A 24,098-nucleotide genomic window follows, 5' to 3' on the forward strand; every position below is an offset into this window, starting at 1 on the left:
CATGCGTTTGTGTATCATTGCATCTCATCCAGAGTCACACTTAAAAGACAGCAGTGAACTTTGCGGGGTGGAGGAGTGAGCTTCAGAATATTCAAGCTGAAAGAGGCCTTGAAGAAATCTGGATAATTCCTTATTTAATAGAATCTACATAATTGCTTGTTTTAATTTCCAGACCGCTTTTGCTGTTTTGAGGGATGTTCATAACTCAGATCTTTACCCTGGATCAGGAAGTGGGTTTTATTTGTACTGAAAAGACATGTTTTAGGCTTTTAATATCGTGGTTTGTGTCGTCAGAGTGATACATTTTTAGTATTTTGCATAATGTGCCCAGTATTTGTGAATTCTGATGATTAGCAGAAAAAGACCAGCCATTTCACTTATCTCCTGTAGTTTAAAAATAAATCATAATAAAACTTGGTGTTCTATTCTTCCACAGGGGAAAAACAGCTAATGAGCGTTCACTAGCATTTTAATGCCAGAAATCTTGAGACAGAGTGATTAAGTAAGAATAGCTTTTCATAACTTTAATAGGCACAGGGAGACTGTGTAGTGGCCTAATACAGCCTCAGTAGATGCGGTGGTCTGTTCATCCAGCCAAGTTTCTGCTACTTCAGGAAGACTGTGTAAAAACCGCACATGAATAGAGAATATCCAACAGAGGAGAAAGCATCAGCATTTAAAGCTGGCATCTCCCTTCAGTGTGAAGCATTCTTAGCCTTTTTTTTTTTAATTGATTCAAGCATAAGAATAAACAAATAACCTCAGGACCATTTAATCTTGAATGACCCATTTCACTCCACATCCAGTTGTGTTCCTTATCAGTTTATGTTTCTAATGAGAACATACTTTCAAATTTACTTTCTACACAGAAATATTGGTCTCATAATTTTTAATGACTACAGAGAATTCTGTCTTCTGAATTGTGTCATAGGTTTTAATCATTTCCCCTTTGTTGAATATTTGAGAGGGTTACTAAGTTTTCACTGTGTTATGAATAGTGTTGCTATGAGCAATCATTGTATAATTTTTGTAAGAAAGGCCCACTTCCTTGAAGCGAATTCCTAAAAATGGAAATATACCAGGTCACATGAATATTTCTCCTTCCTCTATTGGTAACATTTTCTATAAATATAACATTTTTTTTGCAGCTGCCACCAACTTTGGAATTTATCTTTTTTATTAGCGTTTGCTAGTGATGACTGATGTGTCATCACTAAATGACTGATTTAGTGATGACTAAATTCCCCACATTTCCAGGTCTTTTCCAGTCCTGGAAATCAGTCGTTCTCTAGCATCACATAACTTCCTAGGGGGCATCCACTGCACAGTACCATAGTTCTTTTTTTTGTGGACTCGACTTTCTCCAGTGCCGAAGCCCTCCACATCACAGGCCTTGCTTTAGACTGCTGTATCCCTGCAGCTCCTCACACAGTAACATCTCCCTAATTAGGTGCTCAACCAATAGCCTGTGCTTTAGTTTGAAAATCAAGTTTGTGTTACGGAAATCGGAGCCAATTAGCTTCTATTTTAGTCGCCAACACGTTAGGAACCACTATTCGTGTTACTGATAAGATAGTTTTTTGTTGTTTTTTTTTTTTTTTTTGAGAGGAAAAATCCGTTTCTCTTACTTTCTTAATTTAGCAACTGGGCACGTTTCCGAAATCCTCAGAATCTGGCCCCAAGCAGTAGCTTGTCGGAGTGCACGCATGTCTTGGAGCTCGTGAACTGTTCTGTTTCTTGCTCATCTGCACAGCACCAAGTGAATTTTTCGTATGCATGAAATTTCTCAGTGCCTTCGACTTTCCTGCTGTTTCAGTGGCTGGCAGTGCTGCTAGGGGTACGGCCCACACAAAACCAGTTCCCTGGACCTGGGTGATTCTGGGCATCTGGGGCAGGGTGGGGGGCACTAAAGCTCTTGGTTTAATAGAAATTGATAGCCAATGCTTAATAGTCAACTGTAAATTATTTCCGGTTCTCTGGCAAAACCTACACTATTCCCAGCAAGGAAGCCAGCGGTGCAGGAACGGGAGCCTGGGGTCGCGGCTTGACATCTACATTTGTTATCCTGGGCCCTCAGGCACTTGCAGGAAGGAGGAGCAGAGGCCTGTGTGAAATTGCCACCAGGAGAGAGTTCTTGGGGGAAGCCAGAGATTCCCAGTCTGGGTTCAAGCCTTGGGGGTAATCTTGGGACAGAAAGTAGAAACTGAAAGTATCAGGTGAGGAAGCAGTGGAGGGCGGTCCCGGACTGGGGGTGTTAACAGGCCTGGGTGGTTCAGAGCATTCTCTTGGTGCAGTGCTAGCCCCATGGTAGGTGGTGGGTTTAAAGCTCTCTGTGGGACTCCGAGCAAATCTGTTAAACTCAGAGACCTTCTGACTTGTAAAGTGGTATTTGGACTGGATGACTTCCAAGTCTCAGTCTGGTGCAACATGCTCTTACTTTGGTTCATTTTATGGCTTCGAGAGCATTTAATGTTTACGTTTTTAATTTGCCTTTTTATATTTTGAGATCTTTTCCTAGCTGGTGTTGGAGCAGAATTCTGATACCCATGTATCCATGATACAAGCTAATGATGCTAAATTAACTTTTGCAGTCATTCGGTGTTTACATTAGTTTGGTTAAGGAACTCAAATTACATTTGGTTTGTATTCTGCAAAGCCATATAAAATTGTTCGAACCAGGAAACAGCTGTCTTTCATAGAAGTACAAAGATGTCAATGGTTAGTTCATTACTGAATAATAGCATTTTTGGATTACTTTTCTAGGAGAGATGTGTTCTGGAGTAAAGAAGCAGTCCCCACTTTGGGGGGACGGGTATCAGAGGGTGGCAGCAAAAGGTAAGGGCCCCAGAGATGGGTTCCCAAGGTCACAGCCCGAGTCTGCCCCTTGTTAGCCTTGACTCTGGGTACATCACATAACCTCCCTGAACGTTAGCTTCCTCATTTGCAAAGTGAGGATAAACCTTATAGTAACATTGTAAAGATGAAATGAGATGTACATTTAAAGCTGTCCATTCAGTGCTGGCACATGGGCATGCTCTATCAATGTGAGTTCGCTGAAGGTGAGACGTTTAGATACACGGCATTTGCAGTCAAAGGATTTTTTTGTATCCTCACATGAATGGCATATACTTTGGGGTCCCCAGAATTTCAAATCAGTAATACAAGTGATGGCTGTTGATGTTTTATTTCCAGTAGCATCTTTCCCCAGTTGGCAGATGTTTTGGTTTCATTTATTTACTTTCTAGGTATAAGTAGGGGAATTTAGGCAATAATGCACCATTGTCCACCAAAAGCTGTTTTTTGAATTTTCTGAGCAAGAGCTGGCCATGAAAACAGAGAAAGGGCAGAGGGTGCTACTGGGTAAGCGGACAGTGGGGAGGAAAGCAAGAAACGGAAGGCATCACTGCTCTTGGGGATTTGATGATCTGGTTGGAGAGATCGTATCTGGGGCAGGCAGAGTACGCAGGTATCCTCTGGGGTGACTTACTAGCTCCCATTACTCATAAGAGAGCATTGTGTTGGTCCTTTACAAATCCGCACACATACCTACCCAGGAAACCCTCTTGCCAGCATGAACCAGCCTGTTTACCTTGATAACACACCTTTAGTCAGCTGCATTTCCAGATCATTAATACGGGGCTTTGTTGCAAGGCTGCTGTGAATTCCATCTGCCCCCATCCTCATTATGAACACCTCCTTGGCAGCCCTGCTTCTCCGGGCTCGAGGGATCCTGGTAACGTCTAGATAAAGATCTCTGGAGCCCATCTGGGGAAAGGAAGGTGAGGAAAAGAGTGGCAGATGCTGTCTTTGTCCGGAATGGTAGCCTTCCTGCCATCACCATTAGAATGTTCTCCACAGTGATGCAGATGAGCCAGTGAGAGCAGAGCCAGTTCTGCTCTGGTTGCACATTTGTTCTCTGATTCCACTGTCTGCAGACCCTTCCCGTCGTCCTCACTACCTGCCCTGCTCCCTGTTTCCTCTACCCCCTCTCTAAGGTGGCCTCATTTTTGAAGGCAAATCTCACTAATGCATATTTCTCTCTCCTGCAGGGGAGTTGCTGAGTCAGCCCAGACCAGAAGGCGTGGCAGAGATCATTTGCCCCAAGAATGGCAGCGAGCGAGTGAATGTTGCCTTGGTTTACCCACCCACACCGACTGTGATCAGCCCATGTTCCAAGTGAGTTCTGAACCCGCAGCCCCTGTCCCTCACTCCTGAGAACAAAAATCCAGGTTAAAGTACCTTTCATCAAACCTGGAAATGCTCCCCCAGGGCAGACCTAGTTATCTGGGCAACAGCAAAACTATGGCTTATACAACAAACTAGGAACTTTCATTTTTTGTTATTTGTGACTTTTTTTTTTTTTACTTTTGCTGATAAAAGAACATTTTAAAACAGCTTTTTTGAGATTTTGTTCACATATTATACAGCTCACTTGTTTAAAGTGTATGATTCATTGTTTTTTAGTATATTTGCAGGTATATGCAACCAAAAAGAGCGATTTTTTTTTTTTGATAGAGAGTCATAATTCTGTCATTGTAGTATGAAGTGGGCCCTCATTTTAGAAAACAGCGAGGGCTCATTAAATAAGAAAAGCTGGCAGAAAATCTGTAGCAGATCCTTTTTTCTTGTGGGTCTCTGATTCTCTATCAGTCCTCGACAATCAGAAGCTGTGTGGTTTTTTCCCACCTTCCCCAAAATGGACTTAAAGACACAGAATGTACCCATGTGAACTAACTTTTGGATACAAGGTTAGCTTAGCATTAAACTCAGATGATAAACTTAGGTTAAACTCATCTGTTTGGTTTCTTCTGTAGTGTTAAGAACTGAACAGGCCACTTTAGACTGAGATGAAATACCTTTCTACTGCAAATCTTGAAAAGCAGTAAGTAGTCCCTGGTCCTCTGGGTGATACCAACAAAGTATTCATGAAGGAGACTTCAAGCATTTTTCTTCCTAGTTGACCACATAGAATATTTTTTCCATATCTAAGCTTTGTATAGGGATGTTGGAAAGTTCGTATTTGAGAATGGTGACCTGTTACGGCCTCTTGAGAAACTTGCTGTCAGGCTGCATTCCTGAGAGTTTGTGTGATAGGAACTTATGTCTCCGACCCTCCAAGTATCAGCTTTCCTGCCCTTGATATGCTGTCTGCAGAGCAAGGGTCTGCTGGGGATTTCTCATTCATTAGCCAGCTGTCCCTTTTCTCCAAACCGGGTGACTCATTAGACAGAACATCCCTAATCCGTCTTTGCTGCAAAATGTCACTGAACACCCAAGGGAAAGTCTTTTCTCATGCTCTTCTATTCAGAATGCTTTTTAGGTTAACTTATCACTAATATATGACCCTATGACATTGTGAAACCTTGAAATGCTTCTTAGGATTACCCAGTAACTAAATACGAACCAGAACATTCCCCTGTCCTGAGCGTACCAAACATCAGAAATGTTACCATTCTCTGAATTGGTATACACTGGTGCCTTTCTTACACATAGGGTAAGGATAAAGGGATATGATAAAAAACAGGGTCTGGAACGGAGGGAAACAATTGTGCAATAGGCTTTGCAGGGGTGTAGATTTTCCTGAGCCAGGAGAGACGGTAACCTATTGTTTTGCCATAGCCACGTGGCATTTAATAGACGAGATAGAGGTTGGAGTTAAAATATCCACTTGCACGAGAAACCACAGTGGCGCCGAGCCAGAGTTAGTGTCTTCTCACCGGCTTCTGTTGTACTGCCACAGAACGACATTTACACCAAGCTGCAGAAATGCTATCAGCTCCGCTCTCTTCCAGTTTATCATACCTGAAATGAACAAGCAGCTTTAAAGCCCTGGGTAATCAGAGCCACATGACCTGAGACTTCTAGATGCTGGAGGGGATACCTTTAGGGACTGAACTGCTTTTGACCCAGCTCTGTGAACAGGTTTATTTTGAAATGGATTTTTAAGAAAAGGTCTCATACAGTGGATGGCAGATTTAGAGGGTAACTCTCAATTCTAAATGAAGGAATATCCTTGAGAACAAAATGGAAACAAACAGTCAGGCCCTGCACAGCCCAGTGGAATCTCTAATTTACAAGTGGATGGCAATGTATTGGAAGTGGGATTTGGGGATCGATGAGGAAAGCTGTCCCAGGAGGTGGTCGTTAGGTCCAGACAGCTTGGGTCTGAGCCTGAGAGCTTCTGAGAGTTAGACTTAGGGTCTCAGCGGACAGTAGAAATTGGTAGGCTGGAGTTATTGCCCTGGTTTTGCAACTCCAGCCCCAGTTAACTTAGGCAAGTCACTAGGGAGTGACCTTTTACTGCTCTCTCCTCCTCTAAAATGTAGGTCGATGGTCAAGATCAGACTTTCTTCATCAGGCACGTGTGTATCAGAATTTCCAGGGCCAGGCACTAGTCTTTAAGAAAACGAGTCACTCAGATGATTGTCATGTGTGTGCCAGACATTCTGCTCGTTGAGATCCCCTCCAGGGCTCCCAGGCCAGTGAGTCTCATCTTCAGGAGAATTCTTAATAACTCTGCCAGGACGACAGGCGGCAACCAGAGCCATCCCAGGAAAACCAGAATAATCACCCTACTCTTAGGTCATTGATCCAGATCTTACAGTGGTTTTAAAAAGGCGTCCCAAGCTCTTCGTTGACCAGTTTACCACTCTCCTTTATAGGTCAAATGAGACTTGTCATTAACGGCCTGCCTTTGACCATGTGTAAAATAATGGTGCTACTACGAGCTTTATAAGGAAAAACCATTGATGACTGTTATTTGATTGGATCTTCCTTATGAATTCCAAGCTTCTCTATTTCTCATTTTTTAAAATTTCGAGGTGTGTTATTCACCTACAGACAGAGAATAAAGAGCAAGTAGTGATTTTTTTTTTAAAAAAGTGGCTTATTCTCCTAATTCACCTTGGATGATGGTGAAGTGTCTGCCAGCGTTCCACGGGGAAGAGGTTATGAAGTGAATGAAATGCCTGGCCTTCGGCACCTCGCTCTCCAAGGAGAAACGTATCAACTGAGTGACTTCTTGGTCCCTTGGCTCATATCAGATAGAAATACGAGTCATTTCCATACTTTGGCAATCCTGGGCTGATTTTCAAGGATATTTGCCTTGGAGATGAGATGAAAATTCGTCTAGCAGCAGATTTGCTGGGTTGCTTTGAAAAATTCTGACCTCCTTAAGGATATGGATTCTGTCTGATAAACATTTTTTTAAAGCTTTGGTATACTTTCATACCATCAAACTTACCCATTCAGTGATGGTTCCTATATTTACAGAGCTGTGCAGCTGTCACCACAATCTCATTTTAGAACATTTTCATCAAAGAGAAATTTCATGCCCATGCCCACCTGCAGTCACTGTGTCTAATACAATACCTAGTTCCATGCAGAAAATAAGTAATTTTTAGTGCCACTTTCAGGAATGGTTTTGCTCCCTGGTGTGTTGGTATTAAACAGATTTGTGAGTTTTAAGGAAATTCGTACAAACGCTTGTTATCCTTGGCCCAGTGCAGTCTGAAGGCAGTGGAGTGACGTGTACCCCTGCTGCCAGCCCCGTTTACTGAACAGTAGAAGGGAAATGGAGTTTCTTGGAGGGAAATCAGCCTCCTTCAGAACTCTACCTATACCTAAAGTATAGGTAGCAATTTTTAAAAACAAAGACTTAGTTGTTAAGAGCAGTTTTAGGTTCACAGTAAAATCGAGCAGAAGGTACAGAAAGACCCCATCTACCCCCTGCCCTGGCCACACACAGCCTCCCCAACCAGACTGGAACATTTGTCACAGGTGATGAACCTACACTGACACCTTGTTATCACCCGAAGCCCACGCTTTACATTAGGGTTCACACTTGATGTTGTACGTTTCATGGGTTTGGACAAATACAGAATGACATGTATCTACCATTACAGTATCTTATACAATATTTTCATTGCCCTAAAAAATCCTCTGCATTCCCCCTCTTTACCCCTCCCTCCCCTCTTCCCTCTTAACCCTTGGCACCCACTGATCTTCCTTTTTTTAGCTTTATTGGGATGTAATTGACAGATAAGTAAGATATTTAAAGTGTACACTGTGGTAATTTGATATCCGTATGCACTGTGAAAGGATTCCCACCATGTAGTTAATTAACACATCCATCTGTCACGTATTTATCCTTCAGAACTTCTGAGCAGCAGCCTAAGTGACCTTTAATATAGACAGGGATACTGAGCCTTGGACTTTAGGGATCATAAAGGGCAAAAATATACTTTCAGTGGGAAAAGCAAAGCAAGTACAATAGAAGGATTTTTTTTTTCATTAAAAAATTATTTGTGAATTCCTGTCTCATCCTGTTGCTTTACAGGTTGAGACACTTTAAAATTTCAGCTCAGAAGGGAAGTGTGAACTTCTTTGGGCAAATTGCAGCTTGCTATTTGCCTTTCATTTGTAGATAACTTATGGACTATTTCTTTCTCATTTCCAAAGAGATTTTCCTCCTTTACCAGTTAAAATATATATTCTGAAAAACTGCCACTTGACTCAATTTGTCTACTGATTTTCATTTAAAAGACATGATTCAGAAGGTTAGCTATGAAAATGTTTTACCTTAAGAAATACTGGAGATACATACAGTGGGTGGGGACAAGATGGCGGAGTAGAAGGACGTGAGCTCACCGCCTCTCATGAAAACAACAAAATCACAACTAACTACTGAACAACTATCAATAAAAAAATGATGGAACCTACCAAAAAAGATCCTACATCCAAAGACAGAAGAAACCACAGCAGCACAGTAGGAGCTGTGCAATCACGATAAAATCAAATCCCATACCTGCCAGGTGGGCAAACCACCAACTGGAACATAACTGTATCATAGAGGTTCTCCCACAGGAGTGAGAGTTCTGAACCCCACATCAGGCTCCCCAGCCTGGGGGTCTGGTTTCAGGAGGAGGAGCCCCCAGAGCATCTGGCTTTGAAGGCCAGTGGGATTTGATCACAGGAATTCCACAGGACTGGGGGAAACAGAAACTCCAGTCCTGGAGAGTGCACACAAGGCCTCATGTGCACTAGGACCCAGGGGAAAAAGCAGTGACCTCACAAGAGCCTGGGCCAAACCTATCTGCTGGTATTGGAGGGTCTCCTACTGGTGGGGGGAGGGGGAACGACTTTGGCTCACTGTGGGGACAAAGACACTGGTGGCGGTAGTTCTGGGGAGTACTCATTGGTGCAAGTCCTCCTGGAGGCTGCCATTTTCTCACCAAGACCTGGCCCCAGCCACCAGCCTGTAGGCTGCAGTGCTGGGAGGCCTCAGGTCAGACAAGCATCAGGGTGGGAACACAGCCCCACCCATCAGCAGACAGGCTGCCTCAAGTCTTCCTGAGCCCACAGCTGCCCACTAAACACACCCCTTGACAGGGCCCTGCCCACCAGAGGGACAAGACCCAGCTCCACCCACAAGTGGGCAGAAACTAGTCCCTCCCACCAGGAAGCCTGCACAAGCCCCTTAGATCAGTCTCATCCACCAGGGGGCAGACAGCAGAAGCCAAGAAGAACTACAACTCTGCAGCCTATGGAATGGAAACCACAATGACAGAAAGTTAGACAAAATGAGCCAGCAGAGGAATATGTCCCAGACGAAGGAACAAGATAAAACCTCAAAAGAACAACTAAGTGAATTGGAGATAAGCAACCTAACTGGAAAAGAATTCAGAGTAATGATGGTAAAGATGATCCAAGATCTTGGAAAAAGAACGGAAGCATACATCGAGAAGATACAAGAAATGTTTAACAAAGAGCTAGAAGATCTAAATAACAAACATAGATGAACAATACAATAACTGAAATGAAAAATACACTAGAAAGAATCAATAGAACAAATGAGGCAGAAGAACGGATAAGTGAGCTGGAAGACAGAATGGTGGAAATCACTGCTGTGGACAAGAATAAAGAAAAAAGAGTGAAAAGAAATAAGGGCAATCTAAGAGAACTCTGGGACACCATTAAACACACCAACACTCACATTATAGGGGTCCCAGAAGGAGAAGAGACAGAGAAAGGACCTGAGAAAATATCTAAGGAGATAGTAGCTGAAAACTTCCCTAACATGGGAAAGGAAACAGTCACCCAAGTCCAGGAAGCACAGAGAGTCCCAGGCAGCATAAACCCAAGGAGGAACACACAAAGGCACATAGTAACCAAACTGACAAAAATTAAAGACAAAGAGAAAAAATTAAAAGCAACAAGGGAAAAGCAACAAAACATATAAGGGAATTCCCATAGGTAATCAGCTGATTTCTCAGCAGAAACTGCAGGCCAGAAGGGAATGGCATGATATATTTAAAGTGATGAAAGGGAAGAACCTACAACCAGGAATACTCTATCCAGCAAGGCTCTCATTCAGATTTGACGTAGAAATCAGAAGCTTTACAGACAAGCAAAAGCTAAGAGATTTCAGCACCACCAGACCAGCTTTGCAACAAATGCTAAAGGAACTTCTCTAAGTGGAAAAGAAAAGGCCACAACTAGAAACAAGAAAATTACAAATGGAAAATCTCACTGGTAAAGGCAAACATTACAGTAAAGGTAGCAAGTCATCCACACACAAAATGATATGAAAGCCAGCAGTCGTGAAAAGAGAATACAAATGCAGGATATCAGAAATGCATTTGAAATTAAAAGGCCAGCAACTTAAAACAATCCTGTTTTTATATAGATTGCTGTATTAAAACCTCATAGTAACCACAAACCAAAAATCTACAATAGATGCACACACAAAAAAGAATAAGGAATCCAAACACAACAGTAAAGTTAGTCATCAAATCACAAGAGAAGAGAACAAAAGAGGAAAGAAAAAAGACCTACAAAAACAAACCCAAAATAATTAATAAAATGGCAATAAGAACCTACATATCAATAATTGCCTTAAACGTAAACAGACTAAATGCTCCAACCAAAAGACATGGACTGGCTGAATGGATACAAAAACAAGACTTGTATATATGCTGTCTACAAGTGACCCACTTCAGATCTAGGGACACATACAGACTGAAAGTGAGGGGAATGAAAAAGGCAAATGGAAATCAAAAGAAAGCTGGAGTAGCAATGCTCATATCAAACAAAATAGACTTTAAAATAAAAACTGTTCCAAGAGACAAGGAAGGACACCACATAATGATGAAGGGATCAATCCAAAAAGAAGATATAACAATTGTAAATATAAACGCACGCGGCATAGGAGCACCTCAATATATAAGGCAAATACTAACAGCCATAAAAGGAGAAATCAACAGTAACATGATAATAGTGGCAGATTTTAACACACCACTTTCATCAATGGACAGATCATCCAGACAGAAAATCAGTAAGGAAACACAGGCCTTAAATGACACATTAGACCAGATAGACTTATTGATATTTATATCCATCCAAATGCAGCAGAATACACATTCTTTTCCAGTGCACATGGAACATTCTTGAGGATTGATCATATGCTGGGCCACAAATCAAGCCTCTGTAAATTTAAGAAAACTGAAATCATATCAAGCATCTTTTCCAAACACAATGAGGTTAGAAATCAACTACAAGGAAAAAACTGTAAAAAGCACAAATACGTGGAGGCTAAACAATATGATACTAAACAACCAATGGATCACTGAAGAAATCAAAGACAAAATCAAAAAAATACCTAGAGACAAATGACAACAAAAGCATGACAATCCAAAACCTATGGGGCACAGCAAAAGCAGTTCTAAGAGGGAAGTTTATTGCAATACAATCTTACTCAATCTCAGAATCTTACAATCTCAGAAAACAAGAAAAATCTCAAACAACCTAACCTTACACCTAAGGCAGCCAAAGAAAGAACAAACAAAACCCAAAGTTAGCAGAAGGAAAGAGATCATAAAAATCAGAGCAGAAATAAATGAAATAGAGAGGAAGAACACAATTGAAAAAAAACCAGTGGAAAAAATAAATAAAAACCAGTGAAACTAAAAGCTCGTTCTTTGAAAAGATAAAATAGATAAACCTAAACAAAATTGATAAAAAAAGGCAGAGGAACTCAAATCAATAAAATTAGAAATGAAAAAGGAGATGTTACAGCTGACACCACAGAAATACAAAGGATCATAAGAGACTACTACAAGCAACTACATGCCAATAAAATGGACAACCTGGAAGAAATGGACAAATTCTTAGAAAGATACAATCTCCCAAGACTGAACCAGGAAGAAAAAGAAAATATGAACAGACCAATCACAAGTACTGAAATTGAAACTGTGATTGAAAAACTCCCAACAAACAGTCCAGGACCTGATGGCCTCACAGGTGAATTCTATCAAACATTTAGAGAAGAGTTAACACTTATCCTTCCAAAACTCTTCCAAAAATTTGCAGAGGAAGGAACACTCCCAAACTCATTCTATGAGGCCACTATCACCCTGATACCAAAACCAGATAAAGATACCACAAAAAAAGAGAAAATTACAAGCCAATATCACTGATGAACACAGACACAAAAATCCTCAACAAAACACTAGCAAACCGAATCCCACAATGCATTAAAAGGATCATATACCATGATCGATACATCATGATACTACATAGAAAATCCTAAAGATGCTACTAGAAAACTACTAGAGCTCATCAATGAATTTGGTAAAGTTGCATGAAATACACAGAAATCTCTTGCATTCCTATACACTAACAACAAAAGATCAGAAAGAGAAATTAAGGGAAAAATCTCATTTATCGTCCCATCAAAAAGAATAAAATACCTAGGAATAAACCTACCTAAGGAGGCAAAAGACCTGTACTCAGAAAACTATAAGACACTGATGAAAGAAATCAAAGAAGACACAAACAGATGGAGAGATATACCATGTTATTGGATTGGAAGAATCAATATTATCAAAATGACTATACTACCCAAAGCAATCTACAGACTCAATGCAATCCCTATCAAATTACCAATGGCATTTTTCACGGAATTAGAACAAAAAATTTTACAAACTGTATGGAAACACAAAAGGCCCCAAATAGCCAAAGCAATCCTGAGAAAGAAAAACAGAGCTGGAGGAATCAGTTCCCTGACTTCAGATTATACTACAAAGCTACAGTAATCAAAACAGTATGGTGCTGGTGCTGAAACAGAAATACAGATCAATGGAACAGGATAGAAAGCCCAGAAATAAAACCACACACCTATGGTCAATTAATCTATGACAGAAGAGACAAGACTACACAATGCAGAAAAGACAGCCTCTTCAATAAGTGGTGCTGGGAAAACTGGACAGCTACATGTAAAAGAATGAAATTAAAACATTCTCGAACACCATACACAAAAATAAACCCAAAATGGATTAAAGACCTAAATGTAAGGCTGGATACTATAAAACTCTTAGAGGACAACATAGGCAGAACACTCTTTGACATAAATCGTAGCAATATCTTTTTGGATCCACCTCCTAGAGTAATGAAAATAAAAATAAACAAATGGAACCTAATTAAACTTAAATGCTTTATCACAGCAAAGGAAACCATAAACAAAACGAAAAGAAACCCCACAGAATGGGAGAAAATATTTGCAAACGATATGACCAACAAGTGATTAATTTCCAAAATTTACAAATAACTCATGTGGCTCAATATCAAAAGAAACAACAACCCAATCAAAAAATGGGCAGAAAACCTAAACCGACATTTCTTCAAAGAAGACATACAGATGACCAAGAGGCACATGAAAAGATGCTCAACATCACTAATTATTAGAGAAATGCACATCAAAACTATAATGAGATATCACCTCACACCAGTCAGAATATGGCCATCATTAAAAAGTCTACGAACAATAAATGCTGGAGAAGGTGTGGAGAAAAGGGAATCCTCCTGCACTGTTGGTAGGAATGTAAATTGGTACAGCCACTATGGACAACAGTACGAAGGTTCCTTAAAAAACTAAAAAGAGCTACCATATGACCCAGCAATCCCACTCCTGGGCATATATCTGGAGAAAACCATGGTTCAAAAGGATACGTGCACCACAATGTTGCAGTGCTGTACACTATAGCCAAGCCATGGAAGCAAACTAAATGTCCATCAACAGATGAATGAATAAAGAAGATGTGCTACATATATACAATGGAATATTACTCAGCCATTAAAAAGAATGAAATAATGCCCTTTGCAGCAACATGGAGGGACCTGGAGTTTATCATATTAAGTGAAGTCAGACAAAGACAAATACATGATATCGCTTATATGTGGAATCTTTAAAAAATGATACAAATGAACTTATTTACGAAACAGAAACAGACTCACAGACATAGAAACCAAACTTATGGTTACCAACGGGGAAAGGTGGGTGGGAGGGATAAATCGGGAGATTGGGGTCGACATATACACACTACTATATTTAAAATAGATAACCAACAAGGACCTACTGTATAGCACAGGGAACTCTATTCAATACTCTCTATTGGTCTGTATGGGGAAAGAATCTAAAACAGGGTGAGTATATGCATATGTATAACAGTTTCACTTTGCTGTACACCTGAAACTAACCCAACACTGTAAATCACCTACAGTCCAATATAAACATTTTTTTAAAAGACATACTGGAATGCAACTTACACTCCCATGTGGCTTCTTAACGGACTGGTCCTTGAACATGCAGGAAACAGAAAAGTATCATTTTTATCTTCTGGCCGTTGCCATTTCTTTTGTGGTGCTACCCTATCTGTCTGTGGAGTGGTGGAACTGAAGAAGGAAGCAAATTCTGATTTTGGCAGGTCATGTGTTACAGAATTAGAAAAAATGGGCTGGTTTGAAAATTGCTGGGCAAAGCTTTCTCCTTTCCAGAAAGTATTACCGATAATAAAGGACAAGGCTCACACTGCATTTCAAACTTGGATTACTGCGTATATACTATAGCGTTCCAATTCAAGTAAGATTCCAGCTACTTACTGTTCGCAAGTATTCTCAAACCCATAGTGATTACTTTGCATAGGAATTTTGGCAGTTACATTGTTATGACATAAGGATATTTAAGACCAACTAAGCCTTTTGTAAAAAGTAGGATGAAGATTCTGTGGCCTTTACCTCACCAAATAAATAGGCAAAGTATGTTTAACTGCACTCAGATTCGTAAGGACTCGATTAAAAAACCTTTTTTTTAAGGAATGGATGAATTTGGCTTAATCCCAATGGAGAATTTTTCACTGATCTCAGAAGTGTAAAACATGAAGGGTGGGGATGGGATGGAATTTCAGAAGGAAAGGAGGCTTAAATGTGGAGGTTGCCTGTGGGGTGTATCACAATGATTTGCATTGATTTGTTTTGTTCTTTGTAAGGAGTAAGAGGGCTCCTTGCCTTGTTGCTTTCACGACTGGGAGGAATAGTGTTTCTTTGATTATTCAGTCTCCCATCAGCCACATTGATACTGGAATTTGTTCCCTCTCTGCTTAGGTATCTCCACACTTTCTTGGACAATTAAGTGGAAAAGATAGTCTTCTTTCCCTTATGCCATCATTTTTACTGTACCCAATCTGTGACTTTAGGAGCACCAATTTTTAAGGGTAAGTCTCTGGGAAGCAGAGAGGGTTTCTTAAATAGGTAAGGGCCTCCTAAGGACTTGGGGAGTTTAGGGAAAAAAAGGGGGAGGATGGGCTTGGGACGAAGAGATTCCATACAGCAGGACATTTTAAGATTACAAATCTTTTACTTATCCAGAATCAAGACATATTGGAGAATTAAAAATAAGAAAACTGCTCAATTCTTTTGCCTAATTTACTATAATGCATATATCAGTCACCTTAGATCCTTTTTGGAAAAAAGTCATTTTAAAAAACTCATTCTAATGTAACGCAAGAATATAACATCAGGAAAAGCTCAAGCTGATTAACACAGCAAACCATTTTTTTAAAATCCTGAGTTTCCCACTTTGTAGCTAATTGACTATTTATTTATTTATTGGCTGCGTTGGGTCTTTGTTGCTGTGTGAGGGCTTTTCTCTGGTTGTGGCGAGCGGTGCACTGGCTTCTCATTGCGGTGGCTTCTCTTGTTGCAGAGCACAGGCTCTAGGTGCACGGGCTTCAGTAGTTGCAGCAAACGGGCTCAGTAGTTGTGGCTCATGGGCTCTAGAACACAGGCTCAGTAGTTGTGGTGCAAGGGCTTAGTTGCTCCGCAGCACGTGGGATCTTCCCGGACCAGGGCTCGAACCCGTGTCCCCTGCATTGGCAGGTGGATTCTTAACCACTGCGCCACCAGGGAAGTCCCAGCAAACAGCTTTTTAAAAGCAGTGTTGGTATTTACTTTCTCAAGGCAGTTTGACAGGCTCTGCAGTTATGCCCTGAGTTTGAATCCGGCTGTGTGTTAGCGCTGTGACAGGTGCAGATCACAGCAGCACTATCTCCTGAGCACGTTCTGTGCATTTAGACAGTTTCAGGGGAAGCATTTAGCATTATTCCTTACACAGATTAAGTAGCGCTCAATAAATCCAGCTGCTGTTATTTCTATCAGAAATATTAGTATGTACACCATGCATAACATATAAAGGTAATAATAGAAAGCAAAATTTCAAAATCCAAATATAAATGCTAGAGTAAAATCCACTCACTGACTTACCTAGGACTGTTTTGCTTATTAATTGAGGTACCGGCGCAAGGCAGGTAGATGTGTGTGCTGAGTAGGCAGGAGAGCAGGCTGGCTCACCTTCCCCTCCACCACCACGAAGGGGTCAAGGTGAAGTACATGCAGATCTGTTTATGAGGCCACCTGCAGCTACTTAGTAAACGTCAGTGTCCTAAACCCATCTTCCTGGGATAAAGAGATGAGTGGGATCGTTCCTTTCATATTGTAGATGCCAGTGCCCATGTGCCTGGACAAACTCCTTATACGGTGGGAATGGAAGATTGGAGATACATGAGGCCAAGAGATCAGGAAACGACTGCCGGAGAAAAGACAGTTTATTACAGTTCCTTCGGGGAGGGGCACGCCGTGCCCTGGGGGGGGCGGGGCTGCGTGGGGAAGCACCTGTGGGCCAGGAGGCGGAGGGGAGGGGCCTGTGCTGTGGTCTCTGCGGCAAGGTACGGGCAAGGCAGGGGAACACATGTAGGATGGGCCAGTTTGGGTAGTTTCTGCGGGCTCTGGAGCCTGGCCCTGGTGTGATCAGGGCAGGTGGAGAGTGGCCTGGAGTATGAGAGCCTGGTCAACGGGGTGGTCAGGCGTGTGGACTCCGGACTCGCTGGTTTGCATGAGAAGCACGCTCGCGTCTGAGTTGTTCACTACGTGTGGGCACTAACGGGCTGACCCTGGGAGGGGCAGTCTCTCCACGGTGGGCAAGGCCGCAGAGGTCAAAGCATCAGAGGACAGAAAAGACCCGCTTAACGTCAATACAACAGGGTGTGGCTTCACCGTCAGCCTGAGCTTCTAAAGAAGCTGAATGCGTTTGCTGTGTCCCAGGAAGAGCAGGCTCCGAAACCTGAGGGGATTCTGGGGCGAGCCCCCCAGCTGACCCCTCCCTTCAGCTGCGGGCCTGTTTCCATCGTCCCGCCCGGCTGCTCCCTTGGACGTGCCATGGCCCCACAGCGCACATCTCGTCCCCTGCCCCGGAGCTCTTCACTGCCCGTGCCTCCTCCCGTCTCCGCGCGTCTGCCCACTCAACCCTTCCCGCTCCCTCTTCCCACGCGCAGTCAGCCTTCCACTGCGACCTGCTACCCCACCTCATCGTGTGTCTTGAATGAGCGAATCTGGCCATGGAACTTTTCTCTTCGGCCCGTGCTTTCCTGTAGGTCCTCCTGTCTCTGCCAAGATCCCTGTCATTGAGTCTCACCTGGCCGCCTCCTCGCTAGTCTTCTTGTCCTTGAAACCAATTGATTTTTCAACATCAGACCCCATCAGTTTTCTATTGAAAAGCCTTGACTGGCTTCCTGGTGATTACGGTGCAGGTTCAAAATCCCAGACATGACACACAAGGCTTCCCCAGCAGACCCCAGCCACCCTTCTGACTTGTGACACTCCCTTCCTGTGGAGGGTCAGCCACACCTGACCTCTGGCCGGCTCTCGGGCCACAGCTAGCTGCCACCCCTTCTCTCCTACCTGATGAAGGCCCATATTCCCTAAGACTCAGGACATGTGTCACCTCCTCTGAGAAGCCACCCCCAGTCCTTCTAACTGTACTCAGACCCTCTTTCCTTCACATCTCCTTAATACTTCTCATCCACCCCCTTACCGAAATGATCTCAGAGTAGCTTGGCTGTTTTTGCCTGTGACTTTTTCATCACATCTTATTCCTTATTCATTCAGCAGATCTTTGTTGAGTATTTGCCCTCTACAATGCATTATGCCAACTGTTGAGGGTAGAGAAATAATAGAGATCCCGCAAGAATCTAATAGCCTCCTTGGGGAGAATGGGAACCAAAGACACAACCAGAGAAACTTGCGAATGTCTAATTCCAATTAAAATGTGATACCTGCAGCGACAGGTGTATCGACAAAGTCCTGTGGACACAGAGAAGAAAGAACTCTGCCGGACAATCAAGAGAAGCTCCAGGAAGTAGCATTTGAGGTGGATCTTGACAGATGAGGGCGACTTTGAGATGGAAGAGCAGGGAGAGGTGGGGAGGGTTGGTGATTCCATGGCTCTTCTCTTCCCCTAAGCGCCCGCACAAGAAAAATGATATCCACGTGGAAAAACGCTCAAACCAGTTTTCCTTTTTCTCCCTTGAACACTGGAATATTCCCTCTAGGTGCCCTTGATTACGTATCCTTGTGTTTCTCAGTCTTACTAGCGGCTCAGGGGAGCAGACAGCCAGACACAGCTGCCTGCATTTCTCAAGGTTAGATTCAGTGAGAAAAGCGTAACGCAGCACCTCCCCCCCCCCCCATGAAGCTGGAACTCACACGTCACCAGAGTTAACTGCTTAGTTGGGTTCAGTGTTCACACTGCCATCCTCTTTACACTTAGATTTATGATGACTTGAGTCTGAGGCAGTTTTCAAAACCTTCTCTACTGGGAAGTTTACTCTATTAATAGGCCTTCCAAAAGTCCATATGCCTCAGTGCCATAGAAATGTGAAACTACCCCCTAGGGCCCCAAATATTCCAGCCTTGCTTTTAGCTGTCAAGCATACTTCGGAGTCAAATAACCCTCTTTAAAGGCCTGGCCCTGCTGCCCACTGGTGTGTGCTCTCGGGGAAGTTATTTAACCTATTGGAACCTCAGCTTCTTTCTTGGTGAATGCAGAGCTTACCTGATAGAGTGTGATGAGTTAGGATTAATCAAATAATGCAACATGGTGAACGAGGTGATTCCTAGTGTATAGTAAGTACTTAGTAAATGGAAGGTGCGTATTTTTGGTGATGTTATTAATATTATGCTCAGCCAGTTCTTATGTGGGCTAGAGAGATGTCTTAGGTAGATACTGAATTATCAGTTTCCAAAAAATCAGGCAGCATGAAGACAGATGTGGGGTGGAGGGTGGGAGAAGCAGGTAATAACCCCTTTATGTCTTTGTATGTTTTATTAAATGTTGTCAAAACACTTTAAAAAATATCACGTCATGTGTCATTATAGGAAAGCTAAAATAAGGGATGGGAGCATTTGACACGTTTTCGTCTAACCCTTTTGTCTGGATTGAATGCCACTTGGTTTAATTAGTTGATGATACAGCAGTTTCTTCATTTTATTTTCATCCAACTCCAGCTTTTAGTTTGGCAGTCTATAAGTAAAATCATGCTCTTTAGTCCAGATAGACACTCATTCTCACTTCTTAGTACTGATATATATTCCTACTGGTAGAGGGTTATTTAGTGTGTCTATGTGTGTTTCCTGAAAGGAAGCAGTGCTGTGTTTAGAGTTCAGGATTCTTGATCAGAAATCTAGTTAAGCTGTGAAATTACAATGGAACAGGTAGTTACAGCTAATTCGTCTAGTTTTCTCTTTGTGTCTGATCTTAATGCCATAGACAGAAATGTTTGACTAGGTTTCTAGTAAAAAGCCTCTTTCCTTTGTAGGAACATTGGTTGCCTGCATTTACAATTTTATACGGAGCTCTAGAAGTAGACATGAAAATCAGTGGTGCAAAAAAAAACCAGTATGACTTGCAGTTCTTATCATTGAGAATATCGTTTCCTATTTCCTTTGTTCATTTCTGTGCTTTCTTCTCATCTACCCACATAGGAAGAGCGTTGGTGAAAAGCACAGAAACCAGTGACTTTTATGGCTGTGGAATTTCCATGGAGAAAAGAGCATCAGAACGCGCCTGGACCATCTTTTGTCCCCGGCAAACCCTCCACACTCCCTGGCGTGTTCTGTGAATTTGAGTGCATGTGTGTTCAGGGTGCTTTCAGGGAGGAAGCACACCTAGCCTCTAGACAAGGTGGGGAGAGGCGGGGCGGGGCGGGGGGGGGGGAGGATGAGAGAGACTGTGGAGCAAATGTTTTACAACCTGAACCTCAGAACTGTGATCCTCCAAGGAGAGCGCTACTTGAAGAAAAAAAAAAAAGTCGAATGGCTTCTCAGGGATTTTATTTTCCGTGCACATGTAAGCCATAATTCCAGTACAGGCGGCAGTATTTAGAGCACTCAGATTTCAGTTCTGTTAAATGTGAAAGAGAGATCGACTGACCATTCATTGCTGTTCCGTAACTAGTGTAAAATATGTATATGTTTATCTTTATTTTTATAATATGCAAATACATTTAAATTTATACAGTTTGAAGCTTCTAGAGTTAGTTCACACTGGGTGCAATATTCTGATGAGAACTGTGCCAAGATGGGGCTGATTTCTTATTTCAGTATAGGACCTTTTGTTTATTCTTTAATTCTCTGCAGATTAAAAAAAAGATACGTATCTCTCTGCCCATGGATTAAGGGTTGGTTCATAGAGTCTGACGATAATCAGCAAGAACTTTGAACATGCATTTCAGGTCAGGCGGTGTCCGTCCTTTTAAATAAAGGTCCCTGCCTGTAACCTGTTGGGCAGGGTAGGAGGATTTTTCCTTTTCTTTGCCCCCACATATCACTAGTGTTGGGCAGAGTCTTCCTTGCTCCGGGCTTTGTGATGACTGTGAGTTGTTACTGGGTGATAGTCTGACGGAGGCCTGGCGATTAAGATTCTTCGGGGGACAGGGATTAAGGGATCCACAAATCCAAGGAAAAGCAGAGTTTTGCAATAGCTTCAGATAACCAGGAGTCAGTTCTGAAGCATGTAAAGAGCTCTGCTAATAAGTCCTTTCTTTTCTGCCCCCAGAAAAGAGTCTGTGAAATTTAGTAGAGCACTCTGAAAGCCCTCCACATCTGGTGTAAGACCGAAAGATAGCGAGTTGCCTAACTGGAGAGCATAAGCCCACATTGGTTATTTTATAAATACAGAGCCTCTGATTGGATGGTCTACTGCCAAGAACTAGTAAAACCCTGGTTTTAAAATCTCTGCGAGGTAAAACTTAAAAAGCCAACCAACCAAACTGCTCTCTCTTCTCCTCACCGGGGCCAAACAGCATCTGCTGCAATAGTAACAACATTCTTAGAAGAGTGTGCCTGACTCTGTTTACATCTGCCTCCTCTGCGTGTTGATTGAAAATGTGTAAAACTGTTTCTCACCCCTGTAAGGCAAGAAAAATGAGTCAGCTGGTATTATTCTTTTACTTCTTCTATAAAGTAGTGACTCTTGGAATGCCACAGTATACGACGTCCCCACATATTTTTGAAAGAAGAAACAAGCAAGTGGCTGCATTGTGAAAAATCGTGAATAATTTTTGTAGATTATTTTGTGCCCCAGGAGGTAACTTTATTAACTCCAGAACCTCAGTGAAACAAGTATGACTTCTTATAATCATAAAATCAAATGGGATCAGACTAGTTCTGCATTTTAATACTTGAATATGACACCTCAAATTTGCATTTTCTTTTGGAACAGTCACGAGATTCACCTTCTTAATCCTTTTGTCACAGTTCTCCTGTGCGTGTGTGTGTGTGTGTGTGTGTGTGTGTGTGTAAGTGTAAACTGAATGGTAACATTTAATTGCTTTATGGACCATTGAATTGTTGGGCATAAATGTTTTTTCAATCGGCACAAACAGTTCCTGAACTGTCAAATTAACCGACTTTGACCAGGAACAGACTTGTAAATGACTTCAGGCTAACTCCCCAGGGGACCATATTAAATGAAAATAAAAAAGCTCCTTTGGGTGACATACCCTGCAAAGTATGTGCTCTTGTCATGAACATAGATGCCCACATTCTTAATATCTGCTATTTTTGGACAAGTGATGTTTTGTGCTGTCATCTGAACCCTAGAGAAGCAGTATAAGAAGAAAGTTTGGTGTCACATATATTTTAGCAAAAAGGTCATCATGATAGAGGGTCATGTGACCAAAAGCAGCTCCAGAAAAGCTTGAGAACTTGCTTCACGGTTGGGGGAGGGTCGGAGATACAGAAAACATTCTGCTCTATAGGAATTTTCTTCGTTTATGCAGGAAGTTCCATTTTCTCTTTCAACACCTGGGAAGACTCAGCCGGGGAGGCTGACAGGCAATTCGTAAGCACAAGGGGAATCTTTTCCAACCAAGACGTCCCTGCCTCGCAAACAAAAGCCCTCCAAGTTTGTTATGGTTTCTATTCCTGCATCTTGTGGTATCAAAACCACTTCCTGGAATTGTAAAAGCGCTGCCAGAACAAATGTTTTTCCCTCTTGCAAGAAAAAACGACAGTGCTTGTATTTCACACTTGTGCACTGGACTCTCTTGAATGAATAAAATGGAAAGGGTTTGGTGTCATTCCTGATGAGGTGTGTGAATTGTAATTGTGGTTTCCTATTTAATTGTCATAACCAGGCAGAAATTTAAAAAAAAACAAAAAAGTTTAATAAAAACACAAAGAAATGGTTAAGCAGTTGTATTTCCAGAGTTGAGTTATTTCTGTCTGTTTTTGTTTGTTTCGGTTTTATCAGTTAGGAACTCACTACATTCCATTTTTAGTTCTGAAGGCACTTTTGAGCCACAGGAGGTAGATGGCGGCAGCTCTGGTTGTGGACTGAGCTCCCAGGAAGGAAACGACTGAATCTGTTTCATACTCTGCCTCCACCTTCAGGCTGGAGATTCAGGTCTTGAATATCGACCGTCTCTTAAACCAGAACCTTTTTTCAGCGATCTATGTTCCTATCAAAGCTTATAAAATTATGATTGGTTTGCAAGTTCCCTTCTCCTGGCCTTTCTTTGCCCCGGGGGAGGGGTGGGGTCTGTACTTGCTGGCTGAAGGGGCTGACCCTTGGGTACTGATTCCCGCCCCACCCACCCCCAGCTTTTTGTTTGTTTGTTTGTTGTTGTTTCTAAAGGACTGTTGAGATAAGGATAAGGAAAGGAAAAGCATGTGGCTGCTTCTTGCAGAGGTAACAGCCTCTGGGGAAGGACCTGGTGCAGACGAGCCCTGCCCTGAGGCGCTGGGGCATTGGGGACACAGAAGAAAGGGCCCCCTCCACTAGGAGGGGCCTCACTGTGAAACTCCTGAGAAGGTAGGTGGGGCCACTGTGTGCTCTGAATCCATGTCTCCCTCTGCCAGTGGAAAAGCCGAAACCACGTGCTGATCAGAATTTTCCAGAGTAGCAAAGCATCCCAATGTTCACAGCAGCACTATTTACAATAGCCAAGACATGGAAGCAACCTAAATGTCCATCGACAGAGTCATGGATAAAGAAGATGTGGTATCTATAGACGATGGAATATTACTCGGCCGTAAAAAAGATCGAAATAATGCCACTTGCAGCAACATAGATGGACCTAGAGATTATCATACTAATTGAAGTGAGACAGAGAAAGACAAATATCATATGATATCACTTATATGTGCAATCTAATAAAGAATGATACAAATGAATTTATTTACAGAACAGAATCAGACTCACAGATCTCAGAATCAAACTTATGGTTACCCAAGGCGAAACGAGGGGACCGGGGAATGAGAGATTAGGAGATTGGGATTGACATGTACACACTACTATATATAAAACAGGTAACTAATAAGGACCTACTGTGTATATAGCACAGGGAACTCTGCTCAATATTCTGCAATAACCTATATGGGAAAAGAATCTGAAGAAGAATGGATATATATGTATATAACTGATTCAC

At 42.2% G+C, this 24,098-nt stretch overlaps 1 protein-coding gene across 5 annotated transcripts in view; it reads left to right on the plus strand.

The window, feature by feature from the left end:
* Positions 1-22,978, plus strand: part of MFHAS1 (multifunctional ROCO family signaling regulator 1) — a 115,924-nt gene extending 92,946 nt beyond the window's left edge. The window contains exons 2-6 of one of the 5 annotated variants that reach the window (XM_079909142.1): positions 2,764-2,835; positions 4,050-4,176; positions 15,439-15,548; positions 20,152-20,350; positions 22,449-22,978. In XM_079909142.1, the coding sequence (XP_079765268.1) occupies positions 2,764-2,835; positions 4,050-4,176; positions 15,439-15,466 (227 nt within the window). In that variant the 3' untranslated portion in view covers positions 15,467-15,548; positions 20,152-20,350; positions 22,449-22,978. Of the gene's footprint in view, positions 1-2,763; positions 2,836-4,049; positions 10,690-15,438; positions 15,549-18,719; positions 18,740-20,151; positions 20,351-22,448 lie in introns of those variants that run through there. The other 4 variants (XM_079909141.1, XM_079909143.1, XM_079909145.1 and 1 more) reach the window with 4 other exon arrangements.
* The last annotated feature ends 1,120 nt before the right edge of the window (positions 22,979-24,098 follow it).

The sequence above is a fragment of the Stenella coeruleoalba genome (assembly GCF_951394435.1).
Source record: "Stenella coeruleoalba genome assembly, chromosome: 21".
Taxonomy (NCBI): domain Eukaryota; kingdom Metazoa; phylum Chordata; class Mammalia; order Artiodactyla; family Delphinidae; genus Stenella; species Stenella coeruleoalba.